Raw genomic sequence first — 12,943 nt, 5'->3', positions numbered from 1 at the left:
CAGACGTCGAATGTGTTGCCCTTTTCCGATCCCATCGACATGCCCAGGGATGCTGACTTTGTACTTGTCCCGGCACGTCCAAGGTTTGAGGTCCTTCCTGTACATGGACTTGGGCGCAGCTGACATAGTATTGAGGATCCCCCTTGCTGTACGCTTGGTGCAGGGCAAGAATCTCAGAGCGAACGAGATAGTTGCCCTTGGCGAGGCCAGAGGGGAGCTCGAAGGAGAGAAGGCCGTTGTTGGCGATGAGATTGTCGACGCACCACTTGCCAGTATCCTCATTGTAGCCCTCATGCCATAGCTTTACCCAGCCGGCTCCTGAAGCCGGGTCGTTCAGGGGGTCATCCACCTTCTTGACGTAGATGGAGCAGGGCCCAACATGGGACGGATCGATGGCTCCAGGGTTACTTGCGTCAGGCCAGGTGCGGAATTCAAAGGTCAGTGTCGCGCCAGCAGGAGCGGGACAGACAAATGCTGCCGGTGTATCACCGTTTGCGCCTAGCATAATTAGCACCGCGTAGACATGGTTGGAGATGTGGCAGGAGATGTATCGTACCGCAAGCCATGTCATCACTCTCGAGGCTGTCGACTGGAGAAGTGGTCTTGCTACCGTCCTCGGGCATCCGAAGACAAGTCCCATCACCCTGAGAGACCTCGTCAATGTAGATCTTCGAGAGAAGAGTATGCGCAGTCGCCAAGGGAGCTGCCGAAACCCCAAGGGCGAGCACTACGGCGGCCTTCAAGTTCATAGTAATGTCTTTGTATAAATCAGATTGGTGTGGAAAAGCGTGCTGTGAGCCTGCCACGTGCAAGATACGATGGTACGCAGAGTTTTCTGAGCAACGGAAGAGGACGGCAAAAGTTGATGTACACTGTTCAACAGTGTCTTGCTGGGCAAAGGAATAGGAGTGAAGGAATGAAAGAATCCCAAAGCCCGAGGCTTGGAAAGAATAGCGGCGAAGATGAATGAGTGTAATGGCAGTTACCAAAGACCTAGAGGTCGAAAGAGAATGAGGAGAAGGCAGATCAGAGTCATTTTTGGCGATCATGGACCAAGTTTTATATCCAGCGCGCCCTCGGGTTCAAACATGAGAATGATCTGCTGACAGGCCATTTGAACAAGATAGAGCACAACCCCATCACCACACGATGTGTTGCACATAGCATCAAGCAGCCCCTGAAATGGACATCTCCTGATTGATTCACGCCACCGCGGCTGCAGCATAAGCAACACGCATTTTCGTGCGCACGCTCTCTAGCCGAAGGACAGAAGGGTCGTGGCGTCGTCTGCAAGCCTCAGCAGGCCGAAAATCCAGCCCTTTCCCGTAGTCCTTCGTAGCCGATGGCGTACTCTAGCGTGCGATCAAGCAAGACAGGATGAAACGAGCGATTTCGTCTTGTGGGAACGTCGACTTCCTTTGTCATTCGAGGGCGCTCATCCAACACTGAGGTGGAGGGATGGCGGCCTCGTTCCCGGGGCGATGAACGGCCTCTAGCTGGCGGTCAATCTGAGGCTGGGTACTATCAGCGGGTCAGATGGTAGCAAATTGATGCTTATAACAACCTTATCATGATGATGGATGACCTGCTGAACGATCGTCGTCGTCTCTAGCCCGTCGCCTCAGTCTTACCCCGCAAGCCTTGTAAATGTCAGACGGCACGATAGCTTAGTCCGGTCGAGCTAAGGCACGGAGCCGACGGATGCTTTCAACTCACCAAAGAAAGGGGCAGCATCTTTCTCGCGACGTATCGCCTGTGGTCACGGCAGCCGACCTTGGCGCCGGACGCGCTGACGCCCCCGAGACAGGGCTGGGAGTAACAAGCATGGCCGCTTGCTTGGCAAAAGGAAAAGTACAGAGGGCCAATTACCAGCCGACGATCATCCAGGAGACACGACGTCTGTCATGAAAACCTGATTGGGTGACCCCGAGCATGTGGCTATCGGGTGTCCTGCAAGCAACCGCGCCCCCCTGATTCTGTCGGCTGTACTTGAAGCAAGTGGCAAGTGAGGCTGAATGGATGTCGTCTCTGCGCTGGCAGTCGTCGATGCCTTTCTTTTTTCCTGAGCTCCAATCTGGACAGGGCCGCCAGGGTGACCGGTCTGTGAGCACGCCTTTGACTCTCAAGAGAGTGCTCGGCTGTGGAACAATCACCTACGAATATCCCACTCCTCGGTACAAAACACATCAGCTTCATGGGGATGGTAGGTGTTAATCAAGAAGTGAGCAGAGTTAACTTCGATTGGCGAGGTCGGGCTGACGCCCATCCCACCCGGGAAGACTACTTCGCGGCTGCACGCCACGCGCCGTACATTACAATACACCGGGAATTCTATGCCAAAGCCGAAATGTCCGCCCCCGAAAATCGTTTCCATCTTTTGGTACACCGTGTTTTACATTTGTCTTTGCTAGGGCTTTTCGTATTGAAGGGGTATCGTTTACTCGTTGATCTTCGCCAGGATCCTAGAGCTGTGTCAGTCCACTAAAGCTGATCATAGAACGCAACGTGCCACTGTGCACCCGAGAACGGAAGGGGCCAGATCAACTCACTCGCTGTCCCGGAACAGGTGGAACTCCTCATCACCGACCTTGACGGGGGAACCGCCGAACTGCAAACGAGTCAGTCACAACAGCTCCGAACCCAAGGGGCCTAGTGTTGGTCCCTTCGCAGATGGCGATACATACCTGAGGGATCAGGACACGATCACCAGAGTTGACGCCCATGGGCAGACGCTGGCCATTCTTGTCGAGGCACCGGGGCCGACGGCGAGAACCTTGCCCTCGTTCAGCTCCTTGACGCTGGACTCGGGCAGAAAGATACCGCTGCGGTCTTGGTCTCGGCCTTGACGCGCTGAATCAGGACGCGGTCGAGAGGGAGCGAGAGAGCGGATGGAGCGGATAGAGGTGGCCTGGAGTAGGTGATCACATTAGCTTGCGATCCGGTTGGCGTTGGTATTATGGCGCATGGTGATCTGTCAAGTATTGACTCGAAGAGCGAGGGAAGTTGTCGAAAGACTGTCGAAAGCATTCGAGTGGCACCAACGCAAGATGGAAGATGACGTACCATTGTAACGGGATCTGAGCGTGTGTCTACGGGGAGCGAGGGCGTGGGATGCGGCAATAGAGGATGTTGATGGTGTGGTTTAAGGTGTTGTTGTGTCAGGGACAGTTCTTTGGTCTGAAGCTATTCTGTTCCAAGAGCTTCCAGAATCCCCCATTTGCCCAGCAACAATTTTTTGGGTCCAAGCGGCCCCTCGCTTTTTCCGAGGTCCGACATCGTAGCACAGTGTGACTAGAAATCATTACCGCGACTCGCGCACCGTGCCCATGCCCCTTTCTCGGACGTGTGGAGCTGGCCGTAACAAACAACAGTCGGTCAGAGCCTCATCAAGATTCACGGCGTGTCATTTCAAGCCGTAAAATCTACCTATCTATCACAACATGCAGTCCAAGGTCTTCTCAAACACAAATAACCTGTCGTTCGCTCTACCAAATTGCTCCTGATTCTATACCCCGTATCTTCTGCGCTTGACTGACAATGTAATCCAATGCCGAAACCTGGTATGAGTCGAATACAACCGAACGCCCCCACCAATATCCCCATTAACTTCTCTTCCCATACCCTTCGTCCTGGGTGTCGGAACCACCCTAATTCCCGGGTTGCGGCTGAGGGAACTCTAGAATGTGTGTATGGCCTTCAGCCAGCTTGACTTCGCCGCCAGGTCCAAACTGCTGGCAAATATCACTATTACCAATCCAAGGATCTTTCAATATCTCCTCCATCTTGGCTCGCTCCTTCGGGTCAACCTGGAGCATGCGGCTGATGACGTGCCGGCTCTCCCTGGGAAGGACACGCAGCACGCGCCACGGGCCTCGGATCGTGGCCGGCTTTGGCGCGGTCTCCGACTTGGCAGGTTCAGGTGACGCAGCTCGCTTCTCTGATGGTGGTGCGTCACCATTGTTGTTGGCTTCCGCAGCGACATCTCCCTCAGTACGCGATGTGTGGCGAGAGTGGCCATGGTGGTGATGATGGTGGTGTTTCCTTTCGTGCTCCTCTTCCTCGCCGCCGAAGAAGTCTCGTGCAGGGGTGTTGGAGAGGTCGTTCATGGACCGCGATGGCAGGACTAGCTTCTTAGGGTCGTGTCCAGGCGTGGGCTCAGCAGCAAAGAGCTTAAATGAATTGTCTGTCATTTTTGGGACCTTCCACGGGAACCGACGCAGAGACATGCAGCAGAAAATAATCGCGAGCGACCAAATGTCCACAGCCTCTGCGTCGTACTTGCCTCCAGTTAGTACCTCGGGTGCCAGGTAAGGGTCGGATCCAACGATTCCTGCCAAACGTCAGCGTTTCATACCTCCAAAGTGCGATAAAGGGCTGTCCTACCAGTAGCTTTGATGATACTGCTCTCGAATGGATATTTGAAGACGTGAGAGCTGCCAAAATCGATAATCTTCATGATGCCCTTGTCGCTAACGACAACGTTATCTAATTTGAGGTCGCGATGCGCCAGACCCGAGCTGTGGAGGTACGTGACGCCATTCAGAATTTGCAAGAAGCAGCAGGTGATTTCGGCGCGGCTCATCTTGCCCGTCATGACAATGGCGAAGAGGTCGTAAGGGGCATACTCCATCACTTGGTACCAGCGCTCCTTCTCTTGCAAGATGTCGAGCGTCTCAATGATGTTGCCGTGGTGGAGGGTCGACCCGACACAGAACTCTGCCGTCAATCGCTTCACATATTCTTTCTGGGTTTCGTACCCATAACGTTCCCGGAACTCCTTCACCGCGAACACAACTCCATCGTCGTGGCGCTTCATAAGCCTGACTTTGCCGCCAGCTCCGGAACCGAGAACCTTGCCCAGCTTGCCATACTTTGATATCAAGCCATGGTCATCGCCAAACGGCTGTCGTTGTGGTCCGGACCGCGAGGCTGGGGGCGTCCGAGTACCTGAGCTCTGGCTTGTCTGCGAAGGGTCTCTCTTTGCCTTGTGGTGGTTGCCCTTTTTGAAAAATCTCTTCAGATCTGCGAAAGAACCCTGCTTGGCATGCATGCTGGCCGAATCACTGTCCTGTATCTCTTCTCGATGGTGCCGGCGGCCACCAAAGAGTGTCGAGTGACGTTTGTCGTTGTTTACGAGACTAGTGGTTGAGCTCGAGGGAGAGTGTTGCCCTGGCTTCCTTTTACTGAACTGGAACCTCGACTCGACGTTGTTTCGATCGGTAAATTTGTTCAGCGGCTGACGCTTGTTGGCGGCATATGGATCATTCGCGTCTCCTTGAGGCGTCAAGGGTTTCGAGTAGAACTGTGAAGCGCGAGAAGGACTAGATTCGCGCGAGACGGGCGTCGAGCCTCCAGGTCCGATGTCGAACAGACCGCGACGATGAGACCTTTGATGTGTATCATCGCTATGGTCTCCGCCTTGTGGAATCTGGTCGCTGGAAGTTGAACGGGGAGCTGTTCCCCTTCGAGCGGAATGAGGGGATGCGCCGTCGTGTGAGGTAGATGCCTGCGGCGTTATAGCAGCCGTGTCATTGCCAGTGGTGCTTTTACCCTTGGAAATAGCATCGGTACCCGAAGGCGTCAAAGGCGGAGACTGCATTTGCTGCACTGCTGGACCCAAATGGGGCGATCCTCGGCTCGGGGTTGGCAAGCGCGTCGAGCCAGCGGACTCGTCTTCATGAGACGGGACCTGCAAGGTGTTGGGGTTAGCAATGAGGTGTGAAAAACTAAGCCAACGTAGACACCTCGTAGATGACATGTACTGGAAATTTCATGGGCCGAGAACAATCACAGGCAGCTCTGCAACCACGAAGTATTCATGTTCATATGGCCGAGAAGTGAGCGCAGATGAAGCGCAGGTGATATGGTGTTCCTGTCATGTCGCATCATGGATACTGCGATGGAGTGGCACGGCTTGTCTGAAACAGCCTAGAATGCTCAACTAGGTGGGAAAGAAAGGCGAGCTACGTACCCTCGAGGCGGGCAACGAGTAGGGGTCAAAGGCGAAGCGGCTGAGGCGCCGGCCCTGAAGATTCGTGGCTTGCAGCGATGTGGTCAGCTCCTTGAGCTGATCCGACATGACCTCTGAAATGGCATCAGTGTTTTCGTGGGCGGGGTTCGAGATCGTTGACGTCGGGGCCGCGGGAGCGATCTCCTCAACGGTGGGGGCGAAGTGTACGCCTGGGTTCGCCTTGTCGGGGGTGCTGTCGATGTCCTTCTTCTCGTCTGGCTGTGTGACAATGATGTTGTTGGGATCTGCATGTCGTGCGCGAGGCACAAAAGAGGTCAGTACGATCATGAGTGTGAGGGGGGCACATGTCATGGCTTCCTGAGTCGAAATAGGTGCGGCCCGAGGGCGGGGTTTGCTCCAGGCGTGCAGCGATCCGGAAGTTGCGGAAGCGTACCTTGTGACTGTGACTCGGGTCCCTGAGGCCTCACATCGGCTTCGGAGGCAGCCATGCTGGCGAATTGGTGATTCTGTCGGTATAAAGCTGCTCAGAGCTAAGTCGATATCACGGACGACAGCATATGCACATGAATGAGTTTCGAGCGAGGGTGGCGGGGAAAGAGACGAAATCAGAGAGGTCTAGGTAGGTCGGCATGAGGACCGGGCCTCTGGCTGATAAAAAGATGGGATATCCACTAACCTACCAGATTAGCACTAGCCTCGAAGGTGCAGTGCCGCGACACCAATTGCGGATGGTGGGGCGCCCTTGCCTTGCCTTGCCTTGCCTTGCCTTGCCTTTGCCTGGATCGGCCCTGGTCGTCGGGTTGTTGCAGCGAGCCCAGCAGCAACCTTCCACTTGCACCACGGGGCTTGATCTCTATTCCCCCCCAGGGATGCCAGACAGGGCTCAGCACTTGGCAGATTTACAGGATCCTCTGTCACCCCCAGCTGTTACCGCCCCCGGCGCCGCTTCCGAGCGCCCGGCAGCCCATGCCGCCTAAGGCAGATCCAGGACCTGGATCCTCTGTCAGACACCCATCGCAACCGACGCAATCACATCACGCCTCGTCTCCATCAGCAACAAAATTGGCATCCCACACGCCCGGTCCTCATTCACGTCGATGCACCTTACGGACTGACTGCCACCAGAAAATTACGAAGCGGCGGCTGACGACAGCGGTGACCCTCCGCCCTTACATCTGTCCAGCCAAGCAGAGGAGGGTATTAGCAAACGCGTCGGCGGAACGCCCAAATAGCCTGGCAATCTCCAGTTTTTCGAGTCTCGACCACTTCCAAAGGTCCATCCGATTGCATATCCAGAACGCCGATGACTCTTGTTGTACGTACAGAGCTTGCTGGAGGCAAACGCCTCCTGAGGGGCGATTTTTTTTCTGAGAAAAAAAGAAGAGGCGAATGACCTTGCGAGACGGAAGAAAATCTCGACAAGTAAACAATTTTTCTTCCCTTCCTCTTCAGCTGTTGCAGTGCACCGACCTGGACTGGATGAGCCAAGCTAGTCATGTCCTAACACCGTCTGCAAGCGAGGCAAGCTGACTTACATGTGAGCCAGAGGCATCGTTGCCTGCCACTTCTATTGCACCATTGAAAAATCCTAGGAACCTAGTGGTGTTGGGCCGCGGCACTTAACATTCATAGGTCTCCTCACGATTACAACCCTTGGCGTGAACGCTTGGGGCAGAGTCTCCTACTGCTGTGTGCAGCTCAGCAGCCACTTTCGGTGCCTGACGAAAACGCCAACGTTGGCGCGAACGGCATTTCCATGTGTCCAACTGAGGTGCTGCTGGTGTCAGCCAGGGTCCACCTTGGAATGTTCTTCTGCATGACGCCGCTCGGCCCCCGCCATTCCACTACATCCCAATCCATTGGTCTCCCTCGTTTGCTTGATGATGGCCAATATCCGCATGCGGCGAGTTGGTCATTGCCAACCCCGAATCACAATAAGGATGCCTGGTCCTAGATACGGCAAGGAACTCTGGCCAGGTTTCAGGATAACTGACAGACATACGATGTGTTGCACAAATCACCCAGCTTGCCAACAAATTGGCTTGGCATTACATGATCATACAACCGGTGTCTATCATGTAATGAGTGAGAATAAGTTGTCATGGAACACTATTTGCAGGCGTCGTGGCTCTGCAAGGATGATACGCGGCCAGGTGAACGTGTACCGAACATGTCCCGAACCGCGCCTTCGGTCCCGGTTGCGAGCGAAGGTCTGGACTTTGGTGGTGCGTTCCAGGTAGCATCAGTTACGACAATTGCGACGTAATCCCTTTTGCTGGAGATCGTTGATTTCAAGTTCCAAATTGTTCATCTATATCGCCCCCAAAACCCTGCAACAAACACGCTGCGCCTTTCAATGTTATACAGCGGCACATCATCTCGTGCCAGCCCGATGATATACAGACGAGCATCTTCCTAATGGCTCTCCTCCTTCTCTGCTTTGCGCCGGCTCATGTTGCTGTAGTTGCAAGAAATCCATCCCCCTCATGGTACAACATTGACGCCAATCGACCTTGCCTGATAGATGATGGCTCGGCAAAGACCCCTCGTGCTGAGACCCGATAGACGCGGTTCGGTTTGCTTGATCTTTGCGATCTCGTAAATGTGCTTCAGGCTGACGGTGCCGACCGTCTGGTGGCCGGGGGTGCTGGCGCCTTTCCTCCGACCCTTCTGCCCGACCTCGACTTCGGCAGCGTTCAGAAGAAGCCACGAGGTCTGTGGTGTGCGAATGTCAAAGTGGAACGATCGGTCTCCGCGAACAATAACCCTGCAGGGCAGCGGCGTTCCGGTGTTGATGTGTTGTGTACGCGCATTGAACTCCTACGAGATAAACGCAGTCAGCGAGGCTGGAGCTGTTGTTGACGGTGTTCGATCCAAGCTCAACGAGCGTTCAGTAGTAGCTCACCTTACAGAAATCCATCGATTTAACACCCTTGCTACCCAGCGCCGGACCAACGGGGGGGCTGGGGCTGGCCTGGCCGGCACCAACAATCAGCTTCACGAGCTGATCTCTCGCAACTTTTGACATCGTGGTAGCGGGATTCCAATCGCTGGTTGTTGATGACGTGGGTGACGATTGAGAGGTCGGTAATAGGTGATTGATGTGCTTGGAAATTTTGGCACCTCGCGACCACGCGCACCCCCCCAGGTGGCACTAGCCACACATTCCCCTGAAGCACAGCACCTTGGCGGGTCCGGGTCAAGCTCGGGTGCTAGGCATTGTCGCGTACGAATTCGGCCAGTGACTGCTGCCGAATCGACGATGGGCTCCACTATGACGGGACTTCTGGTTTCGTGCGCCACACCTTGTGCATTATCGCCCATATCTCCCCATCACTGAACGACCCCTCCACAAACGTCAAGGAGCGGTCACCCGGTGTTCCGTCCAACAAATCTTCCCTTCAGCCTCTATTTCTAGAGTAACACGGCTATCCACTGCAACCCAGTACTTCAAAGCTTGTTCACAGGATAATAATTTCTTCTTGCTCCGCATCTCCATCTATCCCCCCAGGCCACCCTTACACCCACCCGTCATTATGTTTAACTGGGCCAAGCAAAAGTACACTTCTAGCAGCCCTTTGCTTCGAGATTCACCCTAGGCTGACCACATGACCAGGCTCGCCGATGTCGCGGGCACTCAGGAGCCTATCTATGGCCCTGCAGCCATCAGGACCGTCGCTGAGGAGGCAAAGGAGACCAGCCATACCGAGCTCACCCGGGACGACCTGAAGTGGAAGGCTATGGACTCTACGTCCGTCGAGACTCAGAGCTTCTACTTGATGTCGGACGATGGAAAGCACCTCGCTCTCGCCCAAGTCATCTACAGCAATGTCGCGTGCGTCCATGACTGAATCATCTCAGAATGAACCTTGTGCTGACTTTCGCAGTGGCATCCACACCACTGTCCAGTTCAACTCGAAGATCTTCTACCTCGATGGCTCCAAGCCCCACCTTTGGTGCTCTACGCAGCTGAGCAACCACGGTTTCAGCGAGGACAAGGCCAGCTTCTACGCCGACGACTGCGCACTCGATCTCTCGGAGGATGGCACAAACTATACGATCAAGAGCTTGAACGATCAGCGATCCATCGTCAACCTTAAGATCACTCGCAAGGCGCCTGGTTTCGTTGCCGGTAAGACTGGCAACACCTTGTACGGCACTGACCTCGGAAATCCTTGGGGCTCCATGCGCCACGCCTTCTGGCCGAGGTGCGCCGCTGAGGGCACCATCACCACCCCCGATGGCCCCATCGACTTCACCGGCAAGGCCTTCTACTCGTTCGCACTTCAGGGCATGAAGCCGCACCATGCCGCAGCGCGTTGGACTTTTGCCGACTTCCAGACCCCCACCTACTCGGCTGTCCTCATGCAGTTCGTCACCCCACCTTCGTATGGCACCACCACAGTCACTATTGGCGGTATTGCCAAGGACGGTGAGATCATTATTGGCGGTGTCGACAGCACCGTCGCGCACACCAGGACTAAGACTGACTCGGAGAGCGAGTGGCCCGAGCCTGAGGCGATCAAGTTCACCTGGTCTGGTAAGACGAAGGACGGCAAGGCAGTGGAGGCTGTTATCGAGGGTGATCTGGGTAAGCGTCTCGACAGGGTTGACGTCATGGCCGAGGTGCCTGCGTTTGTCAAGAGGATCGTCGCAGGTGCTGCGGGAACCAAGCCATATATTTACCAGGTAAGCAGTATCGCGAGTCGTACTTGCATGTCGAATGCAAGCGTCTAGCTAACAAGTACGACAGTATTCTCCCCAGGAGAAGAAGCTCACACTCAAGCTGAAGATTGGCGACGAGGAGATCTCAGAGGAGGGCCAGTTGTTCAGCGAGGCCACGTTCATCTCTGAGGCGTAAGTCATAATTTTTACGTGCTCGATTGAGTTGGATTAGTATGCATGCCATTGGTTAAGGCGTTAATAGAGACGGACCGTTCAGTCGCTTCAGAACATTTAAATTCGATTGGTCTTGGCGCTGGCAGGGTCCTTGCCGAGCCTATCAGTACCACATTTCAACTAATACACTTCCGTTTACCATGTTTCGAGCGTTGGTTTTCGTCTTGTTTTCGTGCTTGGCAGCTTAACAAAGCTGCGTGAAGGCCGTAATTCACGCTACATGGCACAATGTGCGACATGGCGACTACTGAAACACAAGTTCACTGCCCTGACGAAAGGCGGGAAGAACTTTGTCAAGAACAGTGGTATCTGCATCATTTGCCCGCCATGCCTAGAGCCTGCAGGTTGCAGCTCAGACCTTGTGCCCAGGAACCTGACAAGTTCCCTGCAAAGAACCACAATGAGACGCGTAGGCAGAAACGGTAGGAATTACTTCACCTATCCACTTTCGTCGCGGTTGCCTCCGTCTCTACCATCACATTAGGTTGGTAGTACTCCCTGCACACACGTACACTACGCGCCTTTGCCTTGAACAAACGGCTAGCACGGTCTCGACTGCTCCCTCCGTCGCCAACGTCAAGTCCTTACACCATCTTTGCGACGTTCACCACCAGTGTCGCCCTCAAGAGATCTTCCCCAACCACTCATACACCACTCAAATACAACCCACGTCGGTAAAAACACACCCTCATTGGTGGCTCCAGGCAACGCCATGCCATCTCCTAGTGTTACTCAGAAAGGTGGACCAGCGGGGGTAGGAAGGGGTAAGTCTTACTTCGGCGGCCCTCAACGCATGCGGTAAGTTTTTCTATACCTGGAGTGTCGCTCGCATATCTGTATGGGTGCCGTTTCTGATAGTGGCTATAGGAAGATGAAGAAGGACGCCATCCCCGGCATCAGTACGTACATAAGTTCCAAACACGAATCACACTAGGCACTGCAGAGAGCTGAGTCAGTTTATGTATTCCAGCCAAGCCGGACATTCGGTAAGTCTCCTACTTCGCTCTCGCGCTGGGTAGTAGGCACGTTGCTGGACGGTGTTGCCTTTCAGACTCTCACAGACGCCTTGCCCACAATGTCGATAGACTTCTGTTCTTTTCATGACATGCGGTGACCCGTTTGCAAGGCACAGAGGAGAGCGGCGAGGGCCTCCTCATTTCCGTCCAATATCTATTTTCCTCACTAATCGCCACGGCCCAGACGTCTAGCTCGCCGGGGAGGAGTCAAATTCATCTCTGGAACTATATACAACGACGTGAGCGCCACCTGCATTGAGGCTATCTTTTTCCGTAGAAGTAGTTGATTTTGTTCAGATTCGTGAGGTCTTAATAGCTAGGCTGAAAATGGTATGTTCCTCTATGGGAGGCATCGCGATGACCCTACCCTTAGTGACCGCTGTGTCAGTAACATTGTGTTAGATCATCAATGATTGTATCAAATACGTTGAGTATAGAAAGGCCAAGACTATCACGGTCCAGGATGTAGGTTGATACCAGCCTCGGTGCATCTTCCAGATGACTGCTTAACTCAACCCCATGGTTAGGTTCTGTTTACCGTCCGACGCTTCGGACAGCCCCTCTATGGATTTGATCCGGGCACGGACACAGAGTTCAGCCTAACGAAGAAAAGATAAAAGGCTGTCCTTGATACATGATCACGAAATGAGTTCGGCCCCAATCAAGAGTGAGCCGTGGCATGGAAGCTTTTCATCACTTTCACAGCCTGGACCAGGGATCTGGTCATCTTGTTGGGCTGGAATGGTCCGAATGTCACGGCGTATCTTGTTTCGCACCTTTTGCTTGAACAAGTTGTCCTGTTCGTGTATTTGCTGTTTAGGCTGCGAAGGACCCTCCAACTGAGGAAAAAATATTATCAAAAATATCCAAAACTGCCGTAACAGCTTGCTAACGTACGCTATAAACGAGGGGTATCGATGAGAAGTGAAGAAACAGCTCCACCTGAAGAAAGAGTAGACAAGAGTAAGAGCACGAGGCCAAAGGGCACTAGTCTCATCACGACAGACCTTCTCCCCGTATACGACATCGGAGTGGTGGTTCTATCAGTAATTCCATG

The 12,943-nt window shown here is 54.1% G+C and overlaps 6 protein-coding genes across 6 annotated transcripts in view; 2 read left to right on the top strand and 4 right to left on the bottom strand.

Annotated features, from left to right (window-relative positions):
• The window catches only part of VDBG_00918 (endoglucanase II), a gene marked incomplete at both ends in the record, with an annotated part of 1,291 nt that extends 542 nt beyond the window's left edge, over nt 1–749 (bottom strand). Inside the window, 2 exons of the mRNA XM_003009189.1 lie at nt 104–498; nt 557–749. Coding sequence (XP_003009235.1) covers nt 104–498; nt 557–749 — 588 coding nt within the window. The remainder of the gene's footprint in view (nt 1–103; nt 499–556) is intronic.
• A 1,688-nt stretch (nt 750–2,437) lies between these two features.
• Nucleotides 2,438–3,066, bottom strand: VDBG_00917 (conserved hypothetical protein; the record flags this gene model as incomplete). The annotated part of the gene is made up of 4 exons (XM_003009188.1): nt 2,438–2,468; nt 2,550–2,608; nt 2,708–2,908; nt 3,064–3,066. 4 exons carry the CDS (start codon nt 3,064–3,066, stop codon nt 2,438–2,440), a joined length of 294 nt encoding a protein of 97 aa, XP_003009234.1.
• Nucleotides 3,067–3,373: 307 nt separating this feature from the next.
• VDBG_00916 (nitrogen permease reactivator protein) lies at nt 3,374–6,459 on the bottom strand (the record flags this gene model as incomplete). The annotated part of the gene is made up of 4 exons (XM_003009187.1): nt 3,374–4,330; nt 4,384–5,689; nt 5,972–6,255; nt 6,405–6,459. The coding sequence occupies 4 exons, from the start codon at nt 6,457–6,459 to the stop codon at nt 3,648–3,650; spliced, it is 2,328 nt and encodes a 775-aa protein (XP_003009233.1).
• A 1,996-nt stretch (nt 6,460–8,455) lies between these two features.
• On the bottom strand, nt 8,456–8,999 carry VDBG_00915 (mitochondrial 54S ribosomal protein YmL19; the record flags this gene model as incomplete). Its single annotated transcript, XM_003009186.1, has 2 exons — nt 8,456–8,791; nt 8,877–8,999. 2 exons carry the CDS (start codon nt 8,997–8,999, stop codon nt 8,456–8,458), a joined length of 459 nt encoding a protein of 152 aa, XP_003009232.1.
• A 580-nt stretch (nt 9,000–9,579) lies between these two features.
• On the top strand, nt 9,580–10,887 carry VDBG_00914 (survival factor 1; the record flags this gene model as incomplete). Its single annotated transcript, XM_003009185.1, has 4 exons — nt 9,580–9,806; nt 9,859–10,660; nt 10,725–10,828; nt 10,869–10,887. The coding sequence occupies 4 exons, from the start codon at nt 9,580–9,582 to the stop codon at nt 10,885–10,887; spliced, it is 1,152 nt and encodes a 383-aa protein (XP_003009231.1).
• A 695-nt stretch (nt 10,888–11,582) lies between these two features.
• On the top strand, nt 11,583–12,503 carry VDBG_00913 (predicted protein; the record flags this gene model as incomplete). The annotated part of the gene is made up of 6 exons (XM_003009184.1): nt 11,583–11,668; nt 11,738–11,769; nt 12,079–12,125; nt 12,184–12,216; nt 12,289–12,351; nt 12,414–12,503. 6 exons carry the CDS (start codon nt 11,583–11,585, stop codon nt 12,501–12,503), a joined length of 351 nt encoding a protein of 116 aa, XP_003009230.1.
• Nucleotides 12,504–12,943: the final 440 nt, after the last annotated feature.

Source organism: Verticillium alfalfae, genomic scaffold (genome assembly GCF_000150825.1).
Source record: "Verticillium alfalfae VaMs.102 supercont1.1 genomic scaffold, whole genome shotgun sequence".
In the NCBI taxonomy this organism is placed as follows: Eukaryota; Fungi; Ascomycota; class Sordariomycetes; order Glomerellales; family Plectosphaerellaceae; genus Verticillium; species Verticillium alfalfae.
Note: the sequence above shows the minus strand (reverse complement) of the source record. Positions and strands in the feature narration are given on the sequence as shown.